This window comes from Macaca fascicularis, chromosome 4 (assembly GCF_037993035.2).
Source record: "Macaca fascicularis isolate 582-1 chromosome 4, T2T-MFA8v1.1".
Taxonomy (NCBI): Eukaryota; Metazoa; Chordata; class Mammalia; order Primates; family Cercopithecidae; genus Macaca; species Macaca fascicularis.
Window position 1 is genome coordinate 68,834,751 of NC_088378.1, and position 24,825 is coordinate 68,859,575.

The 24,825-nt window shown below is 40.6% G+C and overlaps 1 protein-coding gene across 1 annotated transcript in view; it reads right to left on the reverse strand.

The window, feature by feature from the left end:
* The window catches only part of CRYBG1 (crystallin beta-gamma domain containing 1), a 214,085-nt gene extending 190,348 nt beyond the window's left edge, over positions 1-23,737 (reverse strand). The window contains exon 1 of the mRNA XM_005552242.5: positions 23,374-23,737. Within this exon, the coding sequence (XP_005552299.3) occupies positions 23,374-23,546 (173 nt within the window). The 5' untranslated portion in view covers positions 23,547-23,737. The remainder of the gene's footprint in view (positions 1-23,373) is intronic.
* Positions 23,738-24,825: the final 1,088 nt, after the last annotated feature.

Below are 24,825 nucleotides of genomic sequence, written 5' to 3' on the forward strand. Positions count from 1 at the left end.
CAGAATCAGTGGCAAAACTTGCTTACTTGTGTGACATATTCAACCTGCTCAATGAACTCAACCTGTCACTTCACGGGAGAATGACAACTGTGTTCAAGTTGGCACATAAAGTGGCTGCATTCAAAGCCAAACTGGAATTATGGGGGCGATGAGTGAACATTGGGATTTCTGACATGTTTCAAACATTAGCAGAGATTTTGAAAGAGACTGAGCCAGAGTCCTTCTTTCTCCCAGCTGGTGCATGATCACCTATCTCAGCTTTCAAAAGAGTTTGAGCAGTACTCCCCAACCACAAAACACATCTGAACTGGGAAGAATGTATCCGTGACCCATTTGTGAACAAGCCAGGTGAATTGACGTCTGAGTTAGAAGAGTATCACCTGCTTGAGATCACAAATGATGGTGGCCTTAAAAGTATGTTTTACTTTTAAAACATACTTAACATACTTAAAAGTATGTTTTTCTCATACTTAAAAGTAGGAGAAAATTTCAAATCTCCATACATTCTGGATGGAATCAAGCCAGAATATCCTGAGATTGAGATTGCCACAAAAGCACTGAGAAGCATCTTTGTGAAGCAGGGTTTTCTTCTGTGACTGTAACCAAAACGAGATTATGGAGTAGACTGGACATAAGCAATGTAATTCGAGTGTCACTCTCTCCCATCACCCCCAGATAGGACCAACTAGTTGCAGGAAAACATGCTTAGGGCTCCCACTGATTCTACATTATGTGAGTTATATAATTATTTCATTATACATTACAATGTAGTAATAAGAGAGACAAAGTGCACAACAAATATAATGCACTTAAATCATCCTGAAACCATCCCCGTCCCCCTCATCACCCAGTCTATTGAAAAATCATCTTCCATGAAACTGGTCCCTGGTACCAAAAAGGTTGGGGACCACTGCTCTAAAGAACAGGGCCCCAGTTACCAATGGGAAGTCCCCGGAGGACCAGTGGGTCAAAGAGGAGTCTCTGTAGCCTTGTTTTGGGTCACAGTTTAAACTCATGCTATTTCCCATCCTAAGAAAGGTGACACTGACCTCACACCATCAGCAGTAAGTGCTCTGCAAGCTGCTCCTCAAGAGAGGTCATGTGCTGTGCTGAGTTCACACCTGCTCTCACCTGGTACCTGCATGGCCAACACTGCACATCTGCAGGAAGACTTGCCCTGTTAGAAATGCAGTTTATGAACAAGGAAGCTTTTTTTTTCTCTCTGTGCAAAGCTGACTGGCCACACACAGGGTTGAGAACCACAATTATAACTTCCCTAGCCCCAAGTACTAATCACAAAAAACTCACCAGCCCAGGTAGTCATCAACTATGTGGTTCTAAGTAGTGTATTCATATTGGAACACCTAGGAGATTGCATATGAAAAACTGCAGGAGGAAGTTATCTGTGGCAAACTTGCCAAATATGAACAAGAGATGTGGAAATAAAGAACTGATCAGAGGAAAAACACTTGTGACACATCACATGATACATTCATATGGGAGCCTTGTTAGAGATCATTCATACCAGCACTTTTTGTCTGTTTTGTTTCACAGTCTTTCAGGAACTAAAGTCCAGCCTTTCAAAACTATAAACTATTCTATTATTCTAGTCTGTGTAAATTCCATTTGCACATTTACATATATGAAAGGATTGAGACAATACATCTGCTATGGTAAAAGATTACTTATCATCACTTATGCAAAGGATAAGTTTGGGAAATGCATTTATGAACATTAAACTAGAGAAAGCTTGGTTCTGGCCCCAGCTTTGCCACTGAATAGCTGGGTGCCCTTGGAAGGTCCCTTTTGGGATTTCAATTTCCTAATCCCAACTGGGCTAGATCCTTGGTTCTCAACCTTTAATGACTACTTACAGAGGTTAAGATGCAGACCTCAGATCCATCAAATTTGAATTTCTAGAGGAAGAGAAATCTGGCTTTTACCTGAGTGATTTTGACTTGGATATTTAAGTAACACATTTTGAGAAATACTAGATGAGATAATACCTTCTTATACTTTTAAAAAATCTTTAAAATTATGGTTCCATGACTAGTTCAAGTTGAACTCACAACCTCCATTCCGGAAAAAGCTACCTCAAGAGTCTTTCTGCCCACTTAATTACTTACTTGCCTTTCGTGGATATAGAGACATTAAAAAAAACAGTTGCAGGATTTCCCATTAGCCCTACTTGGATGCCAATAATTTTGTAGTAAGCAGATTATTTGATAGTAATAAAGTCATGATGTTCTAATTATGATTGTCTTTTACAATGTGGCTAACTTAAGGACAATGATTCATCAGGTCATGTTATAGTTAATCATAATTTTTTATAATAATCACAAGTACATGGATTATTATCCAAAGCTAGCTTTTGCATGCCAATAGCACAGAAACTGTTTCTAAACACTTAGCTTTTGATTCTGGCATAAATATTAAAAATAAAATCTAAATTATTACAAAAATATGAAAGAAAATTATAATTCCAACAGAGATTACATTCTTTTCCGTTGTATAAAGAGCAATTGGTAGAAAATTTGATTTTTATTATTTTTTTTCTATCCTTGGCCTTCCAAAGTGCTGGTATTACAGGTATGAGCCCCCGTGCTTGGCCAAAAAATTCATTTTTAAAAGTCAACTTTACCTAGAAAGCAATAGGGAGTTTTAACAAAACTGGTGACACTGAAGGAACAAAAATTTCAAAGCCCAGATGTTTCAAAATCTGTCACGAATGCTGCTAATAACTGGTTTGATTTCCCATAAAACCTAACAAAAATTTCCGTATCTCCTAATATTCTTCTACAACACACCAGAGAATTTCTTGCTTTATCAAAAGAAGAATTTCCACAAAATAAATCAGATTCTCCGTGCAGTTCTGCTCTTTGCATCAACAAAGTCCTCACAGAAGCTACTCCCCTTAAAGTGCTATGTCCTAGATGTAGCCAGCAATTAGGCCCTGCAATTTTGACTACTAACCACACGTGTACTGTCAACACGTTTTTTGCAATGCCCATGGCTGGCCTCCCAAATCTAAGGCTATTAAGAGCTCAGGAGCCTGCCCCTCCCTGGCTGCTGCATGCCTTTGTTTAGAGGTAGACAGGAAACCGACACAGCTGAGGAGGACTGTTCAATGCTTCCTGGTGTCTTGCTTCAGTGTCTCTTAGTGGTGTTTCCTGCTAGAAGTGAGTGCATATCTATCTTCCCTTGGTGCACCATAGTCCAGCAGTTTAGATGTCCTCTGGCTGTACCCCTGTAACTAGATTATGACAGACATTGTCCATGCCCTGTCCATATCACCTCAAGATAATATAGCCTGGGACAACTGGACTTCCAACCACCTGGGGGCTTTCTGGCCAGCAGGAGCACACATTGCCCAAAGCAGAAAGTACCAGAGAAACAGTGCCTGTTTCTAAGGATCAGCCCTTAACCAATGACTGGCAGAACTTGGTGTTTTAATACTCCGGCTCCTGTCCCCAAAGATGGCATAGCTCTGAGTTCTACAATGGTGTCCAGAATTTCCCAAGAGGATCAACCTCTATTTACCAACAGTGGAAAATGGCATTGTAATTCCCCCTTTACTGGCTGGCTTCTTACTCACTTCCCACAGGTATCTCCTGGATTACATCTACACTTACATCCTTGTCATAGAGTTTGCTTCTAGCTGAGCTCACCTAAGATGCCAATCTCCTAGGTAACCTTCTCTCAGTAAAACTGTCTTTCACTGGATATGGTTTTTAGCACTTAGGATTCATGGTTGAAAGAACTAAGCTCCAAATAGGTAAAATGCTTCACCTAAGGTAACACACCCAGGAAATGGCTGAACCAGGAGCAGAATTTAGGAATTTTGGCCACAAGACACTGTGATTCAAATGTGTAAAGAAAGCAATATGCTATTTTATTAAGTCAGCAGACACATTATGACTACAAAGAAGTCAGACATAAATTTTGTAAGCTTTTTTGTCCCCTGAATTTTTGTCATTAGTTAAGTTCTTCTATGCCGCATATAGGAGTGTCTGGACATACCTCAGTTTCTATGTTATGATCCTATGCTGAATTTGTAAAGTGAACATCAAACATACAGCCACAAATGCATGTACATCTTAAGAGATTCCTTGAAATAGCATTTATGTAATCCACTCTTGCATGTTATGTGTCTAAAAAAATACATAACTTTTGCAGTTTTCCCCTTTCCCATTTGCAATCATCCAAGATGTTTAAGATTTCTACTCAGAAGGGATTTGAAACATCTTGATTTTGATGACTCTACTTTTCATCAAAGGCACCCCCACTGAAAGGGTGGAAATAACTATCATTAGAATGAGTTCAATTTCCTTACACATTACATATTGCTGCTTATTGTACTTACATGACAAACTTTCCTGTAAAAATTATCAACTAAACTATGTAATTCAGAGACTTTACGATCAGAACAAACCCTATGATAAAAGACTGAATTCACCCTTCCTATTATAAATGAGGAATCTAAGCCTCAAGACAGTCAAGTGACGTCACTGAATAAACATAGCTAATATTAGCAAAGATCCAAGACTTTGGATTTCTGGGTTAGTTCTTTTCTAAAATTGTTATGATTACTCATCTTTTCTGAATTCATCTAAATTATTAGAACACAGAAGAAATTCCAAAGGTTGTCACAGAAACAGGTAGCATCACCTAATCACACTCTCCTCTCTGTGCTAACCCATCAGAGTCATTTAGGTGGCTAGTCTGTCAGCCCTCTGACCCCCCACCAAGCTCTGATGCCTCAGAGAAGCTGGATTTCAGGTACTCTGGGTTCCTGTACCACATCCAAGCCCTGAATTTTGGGTTCCAGAATCTCTTGGGAATTCAAATAGTAACCTTTTCAAATCACATGTTCCCAAAGGAAATTACTCTAGAGATATTTGAAATTGCTCAATATTTAAATTTCCTAAATATATTGTGTTCAATGCTACCGAATTTCCACTTAAGAAAAAAACGGAAGCTGCATGTTGGGACCTGAACATGAACAGCTCTGATCGGAAAGGTATCTTGTGGTGTGACAACTTCTGGGTTTTTCTTTTTTGAAATTGCGCAAGTCAGGGCAGTGTCTTTGGTTATCAAACTCTAAACATGGAAATGGAAATTAGAGACAGTGTATTTCAAAAGAGCACAAAGTAGGTGAGAGTCAAACTAAGGATTCAATGACCAGCCATTTGTTACTAACAACAATCCATTATTTTCTACACATAGAATTTATTGTATTAAAAGTGTTACGTCCACCTTAGTGTGATCTGTAATTAGAATGTAAAAATCATGGCTGAGCATGGTAGACATGCCTGTAATCCTAGCACGTTGGGAGGCCAAGGCAGGAGGATTTTTTGAGGCCAGGAGTTGGAGACTAGGCCTCAAGCAATCCTCAAGATGGGCAACACAGTGAGACCACCATCTTTACAAAAAAATTTTTTAAAGTAGCCAGGCATGGTGGTGCACATCTATAGTCCCAGTTACTCAGGAGGCTAAGGTGGGAGGATTGCTTGAGCCCAGGAATTGCAGGCTTCAGTGAGCTATGATCGTACTACTACACTCCAGCCTGGATGACAGAGCAAGACCTCATCTCTTAAAGAAAAAAAAGATTATTATTTTACTTTACTAATCAAATAAATGTTTTCATTTATTCTCTTACTTCAACATCATTTTATTCTATTTGTATTTGTTTATTTATTTTTGAGACAGAGTCTGGCTCTGTCGCCCAGGCTGGAGTGCAGTGGTGCGATCTCGACTCACTGCAACGTCTGCCTCCTGGGTTCAAGCAATTCTCATTCCTCAGCCTTGCATAGTAGCTGGGACTACTCATGCCTCAGTTGTTTAATCTGTGAAATGGAGACAACCAAAACTAACTACCTCTGGAAATTATCTGGGAAGCCCATATGTGCTTCCTCTGAAATACATAGTGTCTGTAAGAGAGGGCACCTAGTAGGAGCAGTTGAAGAAGAAATATGGGTGTGTGTATCTAGGCACAGCAATCCCCACAGGCACTTGGGTGGTGCAAGACCGAGGTGAGTGGGGAACAGTGCTGAGTACTGAGCCCTGTGGCGTGGCAGTGATGGTATCTACAGGCCCCACACTTCCACCTTGCCACTTTGCACAGGGAAATGGATGGGAATGCCCCGTACCAGCTTCAGAACAGAACTTTGGAGATGTTTCAGAAATAAGTTGAGAAGTTGGAGAGGAATCGCTAGAAAGATTAGAATGGACAAAAGGTAGGGGAAAGTGAATCCTGCCCTCTGTCTACTCACCTCTGGGAGGACCACAGGAAAAGGGAAAGGAATGCTCAAGGCTTCCAGAAAAGAAGTGGTGAGAGCTGTGTGAGGGATGACCGGGGGGTGACAGGGCTCCCCTAAGCCTGAGGCCTCCCACTCCTCACCATGCTCTCACACATGGCTTCAAGGGAGCCACTCAACAGGTTGGTTAGGGAGCAGGGAGATTGGTATCATCCCTGTTTCATGGAAAAATACCCTAAAGCACAAAGAATTTAGGTAATTTGCTCAAAGTCACCTAATTTGTAACTGAGAAATCTAAAATTAAAACCCAAGTCCTCTCATTTCTATACCAGTAAATTTTTGGTTTTGTCTTCTCTGCCATCAGTGGTCATTGGTAAATGATGGAAATTTCACATACTGAATTTTAAGTAAATTATACTTATTTATACCTGTGGTAGGATACACTAAGAGTAATTCACATTTCTAAGAGCATGAAATATAATGTGAATATCTGATCAACAAAGACATATTTAAAAATAGGTTAAAATAGATAAAATTTATTTAAATATTGGACAGACTGCAAATGAATATATATATATATACCACTAGGACTTATGAGTAACACAGTGAGTCATGGAATAAGCCTTAATATTCTCTCAGTCAGAGATTCTGTCAGTGATAACCTGGTAATCACAGAAAACACTGACATTCTTCCATTACATTTATTGAATTTAAAAGACCTGTGAAGTATTAACAACCCCTAGTAAGTCTGATGACTGCTTTGGCATTTGTTTCAGATCTAGAGCTGAAGCAAAACGGAATGAAGTTAGCTTTTTGCTACATACTTTGTGTCTCCTTTAAGGAAGAAAAGGGTTGTTGTTCATATAAGGGAGCATGCCAAAAACGTGGTATCCATTCAGTTCACAAAACCCTGAGAGTGCTTTCTACAAGGCAGCAACACATGGATGAAGAAGGACTATCCAAGTGGAGATAGAGGACTGTATGTACGGATATGCAAACTGCCCAGAAACCAGGAGGAAAAGCAGAAGTGAATTAGTCATGAGAGCTCAGGATGAAAAGGAAAATGAAACAATTGAACTAATATTATCCAAATAAAACAAGAGAACTGGAAACATTTGGCAGGGAAGGTATGCTGCTTGCCTTTTAAGTGCAGGTGTTCAATACAGTGCTTGCAAGAATTGATTGCTCCTTTTTCCCTGTTCCAGAAACAATTTGCTTATATCTCTTAAGTGTAATTTAATTTAGTCTATGCCATTTTTCACTAACACCAGCTCAGACCTGAACTAATTTAACTCTCTTACCTAATCCTGAACTGTCTTTTATCTTTCTGCAGTACAAAGCCCCAAACCTAAAACATAAAGAGCGTACCACTTGGATTCAGATGTCAGCCAGGTTCTAAGCAGAGAACCAATGGTACGCACAAAGAGATAATTGAGAAGTGTTTAAATAACTGACTAGTTACAAGATATGGACAGGTAACGGAAAACCAGTAAGGAATGGTAAGCAGACCAGGGCTCCCAATGGCAGGGAGCCACTACTACCCCTAAGCATAAAGGCAAGGGGACGGAATGAGTACTGGAACTGGCAAGATCGGAGCTATAGAAGAGGTCAACCCATCAGAAGCTGTGGCCTTCTGCAAAGTAACAAAACCACTACCTAACTTCAGCCTGACCTCCCACGCCTGCCCTCGCCTCCAGAGCTTCCCATTGGCAGAACCTAACTGTTATAGAAGCCAGAGGACAAAGAGCTAGGTTCATGTAGTCATTAAACGCAGCCTCTGAGCACAGAGGAGGGTGGAGGGTGGGTCTGGAAAAACAAATAGAGAATATCCAGAGACTGAGGTTCAAGATGTGGATAAAGGTCTTACACAGAGGGGAATGAGTAAGGAAATTATTTCACATGTTTTAATGAAGTAGGGAGAGGCTTATGATAAAATGTGAAATGAAAAACAAAACAAGATACAAAAGCCATCTAAATTACTCGCTCTATAATTTCATCTTTACTGCTAAGCTATATGAAAATATGTACCAAAAAGGAACACAATGTTAAGAGTGTAATCCATAGATAGTGAGATTGTGAATTATTATAACTATAGCAGTCCTCCCTTATGCATGGTTTCAGTCACTCACAGTCAACTGTGGTCCAAAAATCTCACATACAATAAGATATTCTGACACAGAGAGAGAGAAATACCATATTTATGTAACTTTTATCATAGTATATTGTTATAATTGTTTTATCTTATTACTTACTGTTGTTAATCTCTTACTGTGCCTAATTCATAAATTTAGCTTTATCATACGTACATGTACTTAGGAAAAAGCATAGTATATAGAGGGTTCAGTGCTATCAACAGTTTCAGAAATCCACAGGGGGTCTTGGTATATATACCCCCATGGGTGAAGGGGAACTACTCAATATCGTGAAGCCTCCAAAGCAGCTAAGCCAAGTGTATCAAAAAATAAATGTATCAAAAAATAAAACTGGAGTCTCAAACCATAAAAGAACAGTTACTGGAGATGTTCACCGATCTGACCACTTACACAGAACTGGACAGGACATTTAACAAGTGATGCTAACCAACTGAGCCTCTTTAAGGAAGATAAAGTGGTACCTTTGGGCCTGGAATCCGACTCATGAGATGAACACAAGAATAAATGGGGCATATTTCTCTGTTACCTTTCACAGTTCACATCATACTTTTTCTCCCACCTCCACCCTAACCCCTGCCAATGCTCTCTTCTATTTATTTATTTATTTATTTACTTACTTACTTACTTACTTAAAGACAGGGCCTCACTCTGCCTTCCAGGCCGGAGGGCAGTGGCTTAATCACAGCTCACTACAGCTTTGAACTCCTGGGCTCAAGTAATTCTCCCGCCTCAGCCTGTCGAGTAGTTGGGACTACAGGCACATGCCACCACACCTGTCTAATTTCAAAATGTTTTTTAAGGAGACAGGGTCTCACTATGTTGTCCAGGCTGGTCTCAAATTTTGGCCTCAAGTGATCCTCCCGCCTCAGCCTCCCCAAGGTGTCATGATTATACACATAAGCCACCATGCCTGGCCACAGTGCTCTTTAAACAAGGTATATACAGAGGTCTGTATCATTGTCTTTAGAAACATTAATCATTAAAAAGGTTATGCCTCCCCCACCTCAATATGTCATTCAAAATAAAATCAATTCTAAACCCTACAACAAAATTTAATATCTGAAAATAACACAGAACTTTCAGGTGTATTTTGGCTTTTCTTTTCTCTCTTATTCCTGCTTTGCTGATGTTGTAAGTACATGTTTAATTTACTAAGTAGGTAGTCTAGCACTGAGTACTTATATCAGTAAAGAACTTAGTGCTAGAATGTATGTATGTGTATATATGTATGAATGTGTCTATATATACAAATGTATATATCTATATGTATATCTTTAGATCATAGACAAATAGAACCATCCATTTAGAGAATTTCTATATACTAACATCATCAAGTGTTCTCTGGAATTCCTTTAGCAGTAACAATTACACTCAAGAAATATAAATTCTTCACCTTCTGTGGGGATTAAGTTCTTTTATCGCTCAGCCTCTGTCTTGAGCATATTTGTTTGTTTTTAGCAAGACGTCTTGCTCTGTTGCCCAGGCTGGAGTACAGTGGCACGATCACAGCTCACTACAGCCTTGAACTCTTGGCCTCAAGCAACCCTCCCACCTCAGTCTCCTAGGTAGCTGGGACTACAGGTGCATGCCACCCTGTCCAGTTAATTTTTTTATTTTTTTGTTTTAGAGACATAGTCTTCCTATGTTGGCCAGACTGGTCTCGAACTCCTGGCTTCAAGCAATCCTTCCACCTTAGCCTCCTATTGTGTTGGGATTACAGGCGTGAGCCACCATGCCAGGCTGCCTTATGTATATTTGAATATTTTCTCTTCTTTATGATAGCAGTAAGTGTAGCAACTTTTTATCATTTTAATGGTGAATATTATGGCTTTTCTAGAAGATAGGGGAGTGAGACTCAATTTGCCAACCATAGAACTTGAACTGGTTTGCCAGCCCACACTCCAGGGCCTCACATATAGCGGGTGTCTATAAATGTTTGTTTAATAAATGAATTATACTAGTGCAGTTTCACTGTCACACTTACTTACTTTTCTGAATGTGACAAATACAGTCACTGAAAACCACACATCAAGACCACTTTGGAGAGAAGTAATATCTGCTCTGGTACAGTCACACATAAAAGAAGCAAACCTTCTGCTTCAATTACCATTATCACTGGATAATTGCTTCTAAAATTAGAGAAAGTATATAATAAAAGAGCAGGGTTTAAGATAAAGTAGCAAATTTCCAGTTGTACTTTGGAAAACGAACAGTATTAATGACTATAATCATTTAGGCTTTAAGCCAACAACATGTAATCTAAATACCAGAGCATATAAATGTCCAGTCTAGTAAAATGGAAACAGAAAGTTACTCTTTTCTATGACCTACTGACAGAGAAGTTAGCTCTGCGTATACAATAATATTCATAGAAACTAATGAACATTCTTAAACATAATTTTAAAACTCTCTCACATACATAAAAATCAAAATAAAACTCAGTTTTGAGAGAAATGGGCACTAAAGACAATTTTACTAGTTCTTATAAAGACAAAGATTATTTACAAGGTTCTCATAATCCTTTTACATCAAGTCTCTAGATCTACATCTTTCATGCCAACAGTATCACCTACGAATTTGAAGTTTGGGTCACCAGCATTTTCTTTCCTCTTTTGGGGTTGTGACCTTTACGCAGAGTGAAAAATCCTCAACATTTGTCACCTTAGTTCCTTTACACACTCAGTGAATCATCCCAGTAGCAGGTACTAAGACTTTGTGGCTAGATTGGAAATCAGGTGCAACAGGTTTAGTTAACACTTCAGGAACTGAGTCACAGATCATTTCAAGTTAGGGGTTCCCAGGAAAACAAGAATGCACCATTAACTTTATAAGGCATATGAATTCTTTGTTCCTGGATACCCTTCTGAACAATGGGACCAGGTTGGGTGCATGTAATCAAAAGGAGGAAATGCTTCCCTGCTCAGGGAGATAGCTCTGAGAGTAAATGAGCACCTACATTTCTATGGGAAGCTTTATTCATCAGCTAGTTACCTCCCCTGTACACACACACCCTCTACCAACTACTCATTCAATGAGCTTTAGTTTTTTCATATTTTGAGGTTTAGAGCCAGAAAGAAGTATTTCAAATACTGCTCTGTCATTTATTAGCTAAAATACTACTTTCAGGTTTTGTCTTCTCAGTTATAAACATGAAGGTAGAAATACCTATTTGGCACAGCTACTATGAAGATTAAATGAGATACACTGATATGAAAGCAACTGTCACATAATAAGGAATTGTTCATGTCCCTTGTCTTATATATACTTGACAAAAGTTCCTTATATTTATTTAGTTTATAGGAGAGATTGAGAATTATCTGGCCAAAAATAAACCTTTTCCTTCATTCCCGCACGCCACATCCATTTTTCTCAGTAAACATGCCCAAACCCAACTGTTGTTATTAGGTTGGTGCAAAAGTAATTGCAGTTTTTGCCATTAAAAGTAATGACAAAAGGCCAGGCATGATGGCTCACGCCTGTAATCCCAGAATTTTGGGAGGCCAAGGTGGGTGTATCACCTGAGGTCAGGAGTTTGAGAGCAGCCTGGCCAACATGGCCAAATCCCATCTCTACTAAAAATACAAAAATTAGCCAGGCACGATGGCATGTGCCTGTGGTCCCAGCTACTTGGGAGGCTGAGGTGGGAGGATCACCTGAGCCCAGGGAGTCAAGGCTACAGTGAGTTGAGATTGTGCCATTGAGCTCCAGCCTGAGCAACTGGAGACCCTATCTAAAAAACAAAAAGTAATAACAAAAACAAAGTAATGACAAAAACCTCAATTACTTTTGCACCAACTTACGCTTTTGTTCTTTGTTGATCAGTTATGGAGTGGCATTAAGATATAAATTGGTGCTCCTCTTTGTTTAACTTCTGCTGGCTTTGTGAATTAGTGGAATTGTAGCCAATGTATGCTTATACACAGAAAGGCAACCAGAAATTCTGCAGTAAGTGAGAAAGCTGATGCATGAATTCCTGAGGAGCGTCTCTGTAGGAAGAAACTGCATGATGATGAAGACATCGCCTCTCTACATCATCAACAGTTATCAGCTGTTCTGACTGGCTGTTTCCTTAGGGGCATACAAAAAAGCTTTTAATAAAAGTGAAACAACAGGAAAGGATACAAGTAAGTGCCAGCAATGCACCTAGCTACTAAGACTTCTAGGTCAAAGTACTTGAAACCTTTTACAGGGCGAGATTACAAGAATCACAAAATGCAAATTAGTAAAGGTCAAAACATTTGAGCAAATGCCAGACATTCAGTCCTACTTCGCTTTTATCTTGAAAGAAATCCAAAATCTAGTTTTAGACAAGCTTGTTTAAACACGTTTACTGATACACAGGAATACAAGTGCTCTTGTTTCAAACCCTAAGTATGTTCCAATGTAGGACTCCTGATTGATAATTGAGTCCACTCCAGACAAAATTGTTTTGGATAGCCAATACAAAAGAGAATAGTTCTGTAATCCCACCCTTGTAGTAACTACATTTTCTTGTTTTGCTGATAATAACCACTTAGTTCATGGGAGCTAAATAGTGGGGAAGGAAGCCAACAGTGGGGAAGGAAGCAAGGCAGCAGAGCCAAGAGTGGCTGGCAAGGCCTGGGTGAGCCTCCTCTGCCCAGGCTTGAAAAGGCCAGTTCTTAGATTTGTAATGACATGTATGATAAAAGAGACACTGAATTTCAGTGTGAATGTCAACAGCTGCTTCAACTATCATACCTTTTCCTAACAGCAGATGCAAAAATAGTCAAGCTGTGCTTTCATGAGATATTTATGAATCCATCAGTATTATGAAAACATTTAAATGACAAATTATGACTAAATTATATTATGTGTTACAGTACCAGCATTACTTCAAGCCTTGTAGAGGGAGTTCTTGCATAGATACAATATCATACTGATAGGCTCTATCACTTTAAGTGACATTTTGTTGTAATAAAATATGGCTTGTGCAAGCTTTAACTTTTTAAAAAATCATGAATTGAGTTATTTTTATTTTTGTTGGCTTTTTTTAGGTAGTAGGTGAGATACTGATTATAGTAGAAACCCAGAAATTATCCAGTATGTCAATAACCAGACTATAGGTGCCAGTTGAATATCTAGTAACTCAATCTAGGGATCAGACAGTCTCATCGTTGTTGGCTTATGAAACTAAAGGAAGATTTCCAGGAGAATAGTCATCAGGAAGTTAGATGAGTCAGTTGGGTTCCTGTCAAAGGTGGGTACAGGCCAGGAGTAGAGGTATAGTACGCAATGCAAGAGAACCCAAAAAGACAGCTAAGAAAAAATCAGAAAATCTGAGTTTGAGTCCTGCTTCCTCCACCTGCATTACCTTCCATGAACTTCAGTTTCCTTATCCTCAGAATGGCGGTATGGCCTTATCTCACACAACCCTTATAAACTTCAAGTGGGATAAAGTATCCACAACGGTTTGAAATCCTTGAAGTGTCAATGTAAGGTGGAACCTGTATTCATTGCCAGAGAATCCTCAAGAATAAGTCAGGAGGTAAAACCAATGGATTCAAGTAGCAGGGCTTCTAGAGGCCTAAAGTGAGAGCAGCCAGGAGCAGCTTTCTGCAGCAACTGGTAAAGCAACTACTTGAGAAATTCTGCCATCCCTATTTAGCATGGGCAGCAACTAGAGGGCCCCCCATCTACCACTTATCTCTGACCTTGCATTCTACTGCCTGTGCCAGGGCAGCAGAAGGGGTACGAACTAGATTCACCTCTTGGTAATGCCTTTTTCTGACACAGCTTGGGCAGAAGCCCCAAACTCAGAATCTAGACATGATACTTTCATTGATAACACATACTTTTGAATTTCTGTTTTAAAATCTTTTTTCTTCTAAGATTTTAATGAACTTATATTTCTATTAATTAATATATTTTATCTCCACTACTTAACATAGAAATTGTCTAGTACAAAAACTTAATTTGATTTCCCATATGTATTTTAATTTCTACTTGTGAGATCTGGAGGCTGAATGAACTCATATAAGAATATAAAGAAAGCAGCATTAACCACAGTGATTAACCTGCAGTGATTAACCTGCAGTGATTAACCACAAAGACTCAAGACCACCAGCTGGGGAATCCCAGCCTCACTCTTATGAGCTCTGTGACTTTGGCCAAATAATCACACCCCACTGTGCCTCATTTTTCCTCAAGATGGGACTAATAACAGGGCCTACCTCTGAGGAAAGTTATGAATTCACTGTAGTGGGTTAATATTTGTAAAGCACTTAGAACAGTGTCTGATACATAGTGCACATTGAATAAACTGCATCTCTCAATTCAAATCTTTTTTTTTTTTTTTTTTTTTTTTTTTTTTTTTTTTGAGACGAAGTCTCGCTGTGTCTCCTGAGCTGGAGTGCAGTGGCCGTATCTCAGCTCACTGCAAGCTCTGCCTCCCAGGTTCACGCCATTCTCCTGCCTCAGCCTCCCGAGTAGCTGGGACTACAGGCACCCACCACCTCGCCTGGCTAGTTTTTTGTATTTTTTAGTAGAGACGGGGTTTCTCCATGTTCGCCAGGATGGTCTCGATCTCCTGACCTCGTGATCCGCCCGTCTCGGCCTCCCAAAGTGCTGGGATTACAGGCTTGAGCCACCGCGCCCGGCCTCAATTCAAATCTTGATGGAAAACAATGTTTTCACAAACATGGTCTGAAGTTATTATAAAGCACATGCTTCCTCTATTTTCTTATCTTATATGCAGCACATATTATTTTGACCCTTGATCCTAATCATAAGATTAAAAAAGGAATCCAAAGACTATCATGAGCTTATGCTACTACTTATAAACAAATTTGAAAAAAATTAAGAGGTGTACTGTGCATGGTGACTTTATGTAACTGTTGGCCAAATCTTTTATTTGAGCTGTCGATACTACCTTTGGAATAACCCTAAATTCTCATGACTGAGACTCAGTTAGGGTTGCTAGCTTGAAATGGCACAAACAATAAACACAACCAGAAGCCAACTTTCTTCCCCACAGTATCTTTTGCCAAGCTTAACACCAACCTACTTTTACTCATTTAATTGCCATTTATGAGAACGTAACAAACAAAAGGCACTTGTTCATTGTGTTTCTTTTTGTGTGTGTTAGCTACAGGTGCAACCTTTACTTGTCTATAACATGCCAGTGAGAGAGGTTGGGGACGCTGCAAATGGATTCTGATTCTCTGCCTCATTTGTATGTTCTTGGGCCCCCTGGTACTTTGTCAAAATGTGTGCTTTTGTGAGATATTTATGAATCCATCAGCATTCTGAACACATTTAAATGACAAATCATGAATAAAATATATTATGTGTCACAGTACTAGCATTACTTCAAGCTCTGTAAAGGGAGTTCTTGCATAGGTAACAATACATTGATAGGTTCCGTCATTTTGAGTGACATTTTGTTGTTATAGATACGGTTCCTTCAAGCTTTCAATTTTGTTTGAAAACATGAATTAAGTTATTTTTTTAAAGTAGTAGGTGAGGTACTAATTATGGCAGAAACTCTTAAACTATTCAGTATCTCAGTAACCACACTATAGTGTATACTGTATACTGGCTGAATAATTAGCAACTCAATCTAGGTCTCTGTTATGAGGGGTCATTGCTCCTCTTCCACTGAACAGACCCATCCAGAAGATGCACAGTGCTGTAAAGGCAGCATTAAGCAAGGGCTTGCTCTCTAGAGGGAAGACTTCTCATATATTTGAATCTGTACAGGTATGTTGATGAGGCATTTGGGTTAGCCCAATGCAGCTATGTTTTAAGGGAACTGTAGATGAGCTAATGAGACTCGTAAGCAATTTGCTGGTTGTTCTTGCCAAGCTCCTCACAAGCATCAGATAGTCATACATCCTATACCTTGAAAACTCACTTTGGGACAAGTTTTTCAAGGTAGACAGAACACCACACCATTCAAGCTTCAAATGATCTTCTCATGTTGACCAGACACAGATTTTGAATACATAAATCACTCTTCTTCTGCATGGACATTCCTGAAACATAACTGAGCCCTTAGCTGAACTCAACTTTAAGACAGATATGTGTGTGTGTGTGTGTGTGTGTGTGTGTGTCTATCTTTTTAAGAGATGGGATCTCGCTATGTTGACCAGGTTGCTCTCAAACTCTTGGCCTCAAGTAAGTGATTGATCCACCTGCCTCCATCTCCCAAAGTGCTGGGATTACAGGTGTCAGCCACCATGCCTGGCCCAGGTATGTATTTTTAATGTTCATAGTAAGATGTGTATTTTGAATAACTATTAGGAATTGGAAACTATTTCAACATCTAATATGTTCACTACATTGTTTTAATTGTGGACAAATACTACAGCAGCAACTCACTATCTCAGCTTACAAAAAAGATTTACTCATTTATTATTATGATTATTTTAGAGACAAGATCTCACTCTGTTACCCAGGCTAGAGTGCAGTAGCATAACTTACTGCAGACTCTAACTCCTGGGCTGAAGCAATCCTTCCACTTTCAGCCTCCCCAGTAGCTGAGACCAAGACGTGTGTCATCACACTTGGCTAATTTTTTTTTTTTTTTTTGTATAAGCAGGGTCTGACTTTGTTGCCCAGGCTGTCTTGAACTCCTAGGTTCAAGCAGTCCTCCTGTCTCAGCATCCCAAAGTGCTGTGATTACAGGCGTGAGCCACCATGCCTGACCTACAAATGAGATTTATAATCAAAAGCCATACATTCTGACGAAACTATTAATGAGAAAGGGAGTAGATATATATTTGAGTTTTTTTTTTTTAAAGACAGAGTCTGGCTCTGTTGCCCAGGCTGGAGTACAGTGGTGCAATCTTGGCTCACTGCAACCTCCAACTCCCTGTTTCAAGCGATTCTCCTGCCTCAACCTTCCAAGTAGCTGGGATTACAGGCATGCGCCACCACGCTCGGCTAATTTTTGTATTTTTAGTAGAGACAGGGTTTCACCATGTTGGCCAGGATGGTCTCGGTCTCCTGACCTTGTGATCCACCCACTTTGGCCTCCCAAAATTCTGGGATTACAGGTGTGAGCCACCATGCCCGGACCAATATTTAAAAAAAAAAAAAAAAACCAAAGAAGAAAAAAGAAGTGAACTCAAGTTTCAAAGGTCTTTCTAAAGGTCCCCAAAAGGGTTTATGTCACTGCCACTTGATTATGGAGAGTAGATTATGATGGAAAGTGTAGAAATAGAGGGTGGATAAAGTAATACAATGACAGAGATAAGTGGCAAATGATTACCCTATGCTAAACTCAGACCCCTAAATCACTTCCGAAAAACTCCTATAATGTCAAGTATAAAGTTTAGCCTTGGCTTCCTCAGTGAGATGTGTTAAGACTTTTAAGGCACTGAGAGTGCATGAGGGGTCCCCCTTTTAGAGACCAACATGAACATCCAAATACTCCAAGGTACCTTAAAACTTGACAGACCTGGTTACGACTTCTGGGCTTCTGAAGTTTTTTACTCCACTCACAAAGTAACAATGCATGTATTAATACTACTACCATTACTATAAAGACAACAATAATGGCAACTATCACTGCCACTATAGCCCCTGCTGCTGACCACCACCTTTCCTCTATCCAGCACTTGCTTTGAGCCAAGCCCTGTGCTGGGTGCTTTACATAGATACCATCCAATCCTCCTAGAGCTCCATTAAAAAAAAGTGTAATTGCCTCCATTTTACAGGTGAAGAAACTGAGACTTAAAGAAGTTAAAAATCTATCCCAATGGCAGAGGCAGATTTGAAACTAAGTCTACCCAACACCAAAGTCTACTAGCCTTTGACTGTGGCATGCTTTCAGAGGTACTATTTACTGAGCTTCTGTTATCTGCCAGGCACTAGGCTAGTCATTTTCTTAAAAATGTAAGTCTCAAAAACAATGTTAAGAGATAGGTCACAGATCATAAAACAGAAGTTAGCAGGGTAAAATAACTTCCCAAGAAGCTCACAGCTAGTAAGTGGCAGACTTACTTTTAAATTCCTGGTTTACACTGGTGAAATAAAATAAACCTAAAAATTAAAACCCTTTCCTTTAGTGTAAGGAAAACAAGAGGGAAAACTCAGTACTAACCAGTTTAAATCTAACATTACATAAAACAAAAACAGACTTACCTGGCTATGTTTTTTATGCTAGAAAATAATTAAACCTGTTTAGAGTTCTAAGCACCAAGCCAGCCACAAAAGACTGGAAACAAGAGTCAATTTTAAGTTATGAAGACTAACACTCTACACAGTTCCAGAACGCTTTCAAATAACATTTTAAATGATTGTTCTTTTTCTGAAGAAAAAAGAAAAAACCTCCAAACAACAATAGTTTATCCTTACAACATTCTAGTGATATAAACCGGGAGTTAGTTGTTTTCTCTTCATAGAAAGGAAAGGTCCACTGAGTACAGAAAAACTAAGGGATTGTCTATAGTTCTGAAACTTGAGCCTGCTGGCCTTCATTCAGAGGTAGATCTCTGCCTGCCCAATGAGGATGCTCCGCCCTTGACACTAGCTACACTTTTCCTCCAATGAAACAAGGCGGGCGATTTTCACAGGATTATGTCCATCCGTTGCTTGAATTTGGTTCTCCTGCCGACAGCATTAATATTTGCTTCTAGATGTGGGGTTCAATTCAGTTCAACTGTGATAATTTTTAATTCACTGCTTTTTAAAAAATATATAGTTTCTTAAACAAAGAACTCAATGGAAATAATTCACTGCTTTTGACCTTTAGCTCAGAACCTACTTCTAATCAAAATATCAAAAAATGTGGCCACGTGAGGCGGCTCACACCTGTAATCCTAGCACTTTGGGAGGCCAAGGCGGGAGGATTGCTTGAGCCTAGGAGTTCGAGACCAGCCTGGGCAACATAGCGAGACCCTGTCTCTATTTATATTTTTTTCGGTTTTGTTTTGTTTTTTCTGAGACACAGTCTTGCTCTGTCACCCAGTCTGGAGTACAATGGCACGATCTCGGCTCACTGCAACCTCCACCTCCCAGGTTCAAGGAATTTTCCTGCCTCAGCCTCCCAAGTAACTGTGATTACAGGTGTCCACCCCTACCCCTGGCTAATTTTTTGTATTTTTAGTAGAAACAGGTTTCACCATGTTGGCCAGGCTGGTCTCGAACTCCTGACCTCAGATGATCCACCCACCTCCACCTCCTAAAGTGCTGGGATTACAGGTGTGAGCCACCCCGCCCGGCCTTTTTATGTTTTACTTTTAAAATATTTTTAATATTTAAAAAACCCAAAATAACACAAAGTGGCTTGAATAGAGAAAATAAAAAGAAGGAATCACTTTCATTATATAGCAGAAAAACACACAAAATTCCTACTCAAAAGAAGGCATAGGCAAGATACTAGTAAGAAAAAGAGAAACAACTCCCATTGATTGAGCACTCACTATGTGCCAGTCACTGTTCTGAACACTTGAAATGCATTAACTCATTTATTTTTATAACAAATCTTATGACTGCCATTTTGTGAGTGAGAAAATTGTGGCACAAAAATGTTAATAACTTTCCTACGATGATAGGATTCGGTGTCATGGTAAGTATTAACAGAAGAACAAGAATTTAAATCCAAGTAGAGAATCCACATTCTGAACACATTATTCACAAGACAGAGTATAATTTAAAATGTGGTAAATGACAGTGCCACTAATGGCTGCTAAGTGGCCTGGCCACAGCTCGCCATGCTCTTTCCACCACACCACTAGACCCTCTAATAGCAAGAGAATTATGGACTAGACAGGGGATGAGGCTGACTCAGGAGGGCAGCAACTCTATCTTTGTGAAAAATAACATCATATGACCATGTTTACCAAAACCAAGTTGGAAAAAAAAACTTTAAGAGTAAATTTTGGAAAGGGAAGTAGCCATGTTCAAATTATTTTATATAAGGAAATAATTGATTAGAATGTCTATACCAAAAGCCACAAATATTTGCAGAATACAAAAATCTGACTTTAATAAACTTTAAATAATCTTTGGACTGGCAAGCTTTTCTTTCTTTCTTTCTTTCTTTTTTTTTTTTTTTTTAATATGGAGTTTCACTCTTCTTGCCCAGGCTGGAGTACAATGGCGTGATCTCGGCTCACCACAACCTTCATCTCCTGGGTTCAAGGGATTCTCTTGCCTCAGCCTCTGAGTACCTGGGATTACAGGCGTGAGCCACCATGCCCGGCTAATTTTTTTGTATTCTTAGTAAAGACGAGGTTTCACTATGTTGGCCAAGCTGGTCTTAAACTCCTGACCTCAGGTGATCCGACTGCCTTGGCCTCCCAAAGTATTGGGATTAGAGGCATGAGCCACCACGCCCAGCTGGACTGGTAACCTTTTCGAGGAAAAGAAGCTCTTCCTAGAGTTGGATTTTCCCCTATCCAAACCTATTTTTTCCATTTCTTCCATTAGACCTTTGCTTTGATGATGATGATAATGATGATGATGATGATGATGATGACGACGAGGATGCTTTTGCATTTACTGAGTTTCTACTTTATGCTCAGAAACGTGTTAAAGTTTTTGCACTTAATAACATAAACTTTCATTTAATATTCATGACAACCCTACAGAGTCAGCATCCTATTGTCTCCATATTACAGATGAGGAAAGTGAGAGTTTAAGAGGTGAAATAACTTGAGTTATTAATTCAATAATTAGATAAATTCATTTCTATCTGACCTAAACACCCATAATATTAATCAAATAAGCAAATAGGGGTGGTTGCCTGACTGTCCCCTCCTTATTTAGAGACAAAAACCACAGTGAGTGCTGCACATTCCAGCCAAATTCCATCACTTCCAAGTACTGGACAGAAATGAACCGATATAGTCAGGAGGCTCCAGAGAGACACACTGGGCAAAGACTGGCTAGAAATCTAAGGGTGCTTTTGCCACTATCTTTAAGCCAGAAAGAAGTACACTCTCTTAGAAGTAAATGAAATATTTATAAAGATGATCTAACTAGAAAAACATCCCAAAGACAGACCACATTTATTAATACAAAGTTCATCAGGGTTCTGAAGGCAAAAATGAGGTGTTTCAAGACTGCACTAAAATACAAAAACTCAAGGAGAGAAGTAAATCTCCTATTTTAAATTTTAGACTAAAATGTATTTACATTTGAATACATTACCTATAGCTGTATATTATTATGTTTTGATAAGCAGTAAATCATGAGACTAGATCTTAAAAGGAAAACCACGATGGAAATGTTTAAAATATTTACTGAGGTAATAGAAAATAACTTCAATGCTGTGTACATTATTATTAAGTAGTGTATTTTGTTAGAAAGTATAATCTGTAAATAGGCACAGTAAATGTTTGCATAAGTAATATATTTCTACTACAACAGATTACCAATGTGGATGATAAAATATGAGAGGAAAATAAAATGACTTCTCTCTTAGCTCTCCTACCCTTACCCCCTCACACCTAGACCTCCCGCTTCAACCACTTGCGCTTCTCAGGAAGTGCCACACTCTTCTAAGTGCTGGTGATGTGCACAGTTCCGCCCCTGCCTGGAACTCGCTGCTCCTCCCTGTTTCTGCCTAAGCCACTTCACCTATCCTCCTCCAGGAAGCCTCCGAGATCCCCTCCTCTGTGCTGGCATCTATCATTGCACTTTTTGGTATCCACAAGAGACTAAGAATTCTTTGATGACAGAATTATTACTGTCTCTCATTGTTTTTTATATCGCAGCACATGGCACTTAGCTAAGGTACTCAATACAGTAAGTGAATGAAAATAGATTGTAAATTTGACTTTTTTTTTTTAAGAAATAAAAGGAGGGGCCGGGCCCGGTGGCTCACGCCTGTAATCCCAACACTTTGGGAGGCCGAGGCGGGCGGATCACAAAGTCAGGAGATCGAGACCATCCTGGCTAACACGGTGAAATCACGTTTCTACTAAAAATACAACAAATTAGCCGGGCGTGGTGGCGGGCGCCTGTAGTCCCAGTTACTGGGGAGGCTGAGGCAGGAGAATGGCATGAATCCGGGAGGCGGAGCTTGCAGTGAGCCAAGATGGTGCGACTGCACTCCAGCCTGGGCGACAGAGCAAGACTCCGTCTCAAAGAAAAAAAAAAAAAAGAAAAGAAAAGATATAAAAGGAAAAATATGTTTAAAATGCAAATCCTGTACAATTTTATTCTGGCCCTCATTGTTCATAAGGCGTATTTTAAAAACACATGTAGAAGGATTTACTGGACATTGTCAACTGTCCATCACTATAAATATTTCACACCTCTGAGCCATGTAAACACGCTGTTACTTCAAATTGGTTATTATTCAACGAATGCATAAACTCTGATGGTGCAGTTGAATAATTATACATATAAAATAAAACCACTTCAAAACCATGATAAAAATTAAAAAGTACAACGGTAACTACAGTTTGGATAACTAGACGCTCCCTAGCTCTGCCACTGGCTCCAATGGGGAGAAGCCATTTATCCTTTGCTCTCAGTCCCTTCACCCATGAAATGGGGGTAACCATTCCTGCCACTTCCTCCTCCCTTCGCATCTTGCGAGGAGAATGGGGGTAAAACATCTGTAAGAGCACAGATCTGACAGATATTCACAATAAAGAGCTTTACGATAAAGGCACTAGCTCAAAAGTAGTGCCTAACCCCAAAGAAGAGTTCCCACTATCACTTCCGACGGTAACAACCCTCACTCCCCGCCGCTCTGGTTAGCAGGCTGATGCAGGAGGCTCCTGCATGAAGACTTTGCAGTCATACTAAAGGCCACATGGGTGGGCACAAGTTCCTCTCGCCGGTGCTTGGTCTGAGCCAAAAGCCACGAGGAACTTGGTCACCACCAGCGGCTACGATCGCTCCCCTCCGGACCCAGGTAAACCTGCAGAGTGAAACAGACCCCGGGGCTTTCCCCTCCTCCAAGTGGGGTCAGGAGCCGAAGGGCCAGAGCAGCGGGAGGAGGAGAAGGAGCTGGGACTGGCGGGCTCGGGCGAGGAGCTCACCTGGCCTCCCCGGCAGGCGCCGGGAGCGGGTGCGGAACGAACACCCCACAGTCAGGCGGCGCCGGCTGCTGCTTCTTTTTGGAGCGCCAGAGGTGGAAGGTGGTATGCTTCTTAGGGGGCCTGCACTGGCTGGGCTCCCCGGGGTCGCCCTGGGCTGGCGGGGACAGCGGCATCGTCTTGTCCTCCTCCCGCTGCGACTGCCGGGACGCGATCCTCTCTGCCGCCCGGGCCCTGTGGAAGAACACACCTGGGCGCCAGCGCCCCAGACTTTCCCAGCGCGCCGTGGGACCCCGCCCCCTCGTCGCGGATGCGGGGGACGGCAGCGGGTTGCAGAACTAGCACCACGCGCAGCGCGAGCAGCACTGCAGCCCGAGCTCTTGGGGCGGAGGAGGGGACCCAGCCGCGGGAGAGCGCCCCCTCGCTGCGCGGGCGGCAAGGGGCGCGAGTCCAGGTGAGGCGCGCGAGCCGGGAGCCCCAGGTGAGGCAGACACGCCCCGGCTCCCCACCCCCGGGGCGCGCGGCGGCCGCGGGACAGCGACACCTACTGGATGCTCTGGGCACCGCGTCTCCCGACACTGCATCCCAGGCTCTAAGCTGGGACCCAGAGCCGGTCCGGCTTTGACAGCGCCTGGGGTGCAGCGGCCATTGTCGCCTGCGGAGTTGTTGGCTGCTCTTGGCCTCTGACAGGCTGGTAGGATGAGTCGCTGCTTAGCCACGAGCCCCGCCTGGAGAGGGATGGGAGAGGCACATCCCGGGGGCGGGCCGCCCAGTAATTAGGACTCTTCCACTCTGATCTCTGGGTGACTTGGGCAATGTCATGTGCTGGTGGCTTCTGTTCCTGTTCGTGAACCGGGTGGCAACTCTGCCAACTCCTCTCCTCTCTCAAGAGCCTGAATAATTAATTTGTACTCACATCTCATAAAACACAAAAGGATTTAAAAAATTAAAAACGCCAGAAGGGAATTAGGCATATTCCCTAATTCCCAAAGGGCTTAATAGATCCCTCGCAGTAAATTAAATGCCAGTCCCACAAGGTATTTACATCATCTGCATTACTGTTGATGACTTTCTTGTCTTAACTTCACAGTCGTGGCTAAATAGCAAAGGAAATTAATACTTAAGCAAAGTAAGTAAACGAACAATCATTTTGGGTATCATTAGAGCAAAAAAAGTGCAAGAACTAAGTACTACTTAAAAATTCAATACAGTACAAGATCCTCTTTCATGGTAATAAGTCTTTATTTTCCTCTTGAAAAACACAACTCATTCATTCGTTTATTCTCTCATTCACAGAACATTCATTTTTATTAGTTTTTATTTACATTCTTATCAAGATGTAATTTATAGACAGTAAAGTGAACAAATCATAAGGGTAAAACTCAAATTTTTACATATTTATGTGGTTGGGGTATAAAAAGTTTTTTAAAGGAGAGTTCACATTGTCCTAGAAAA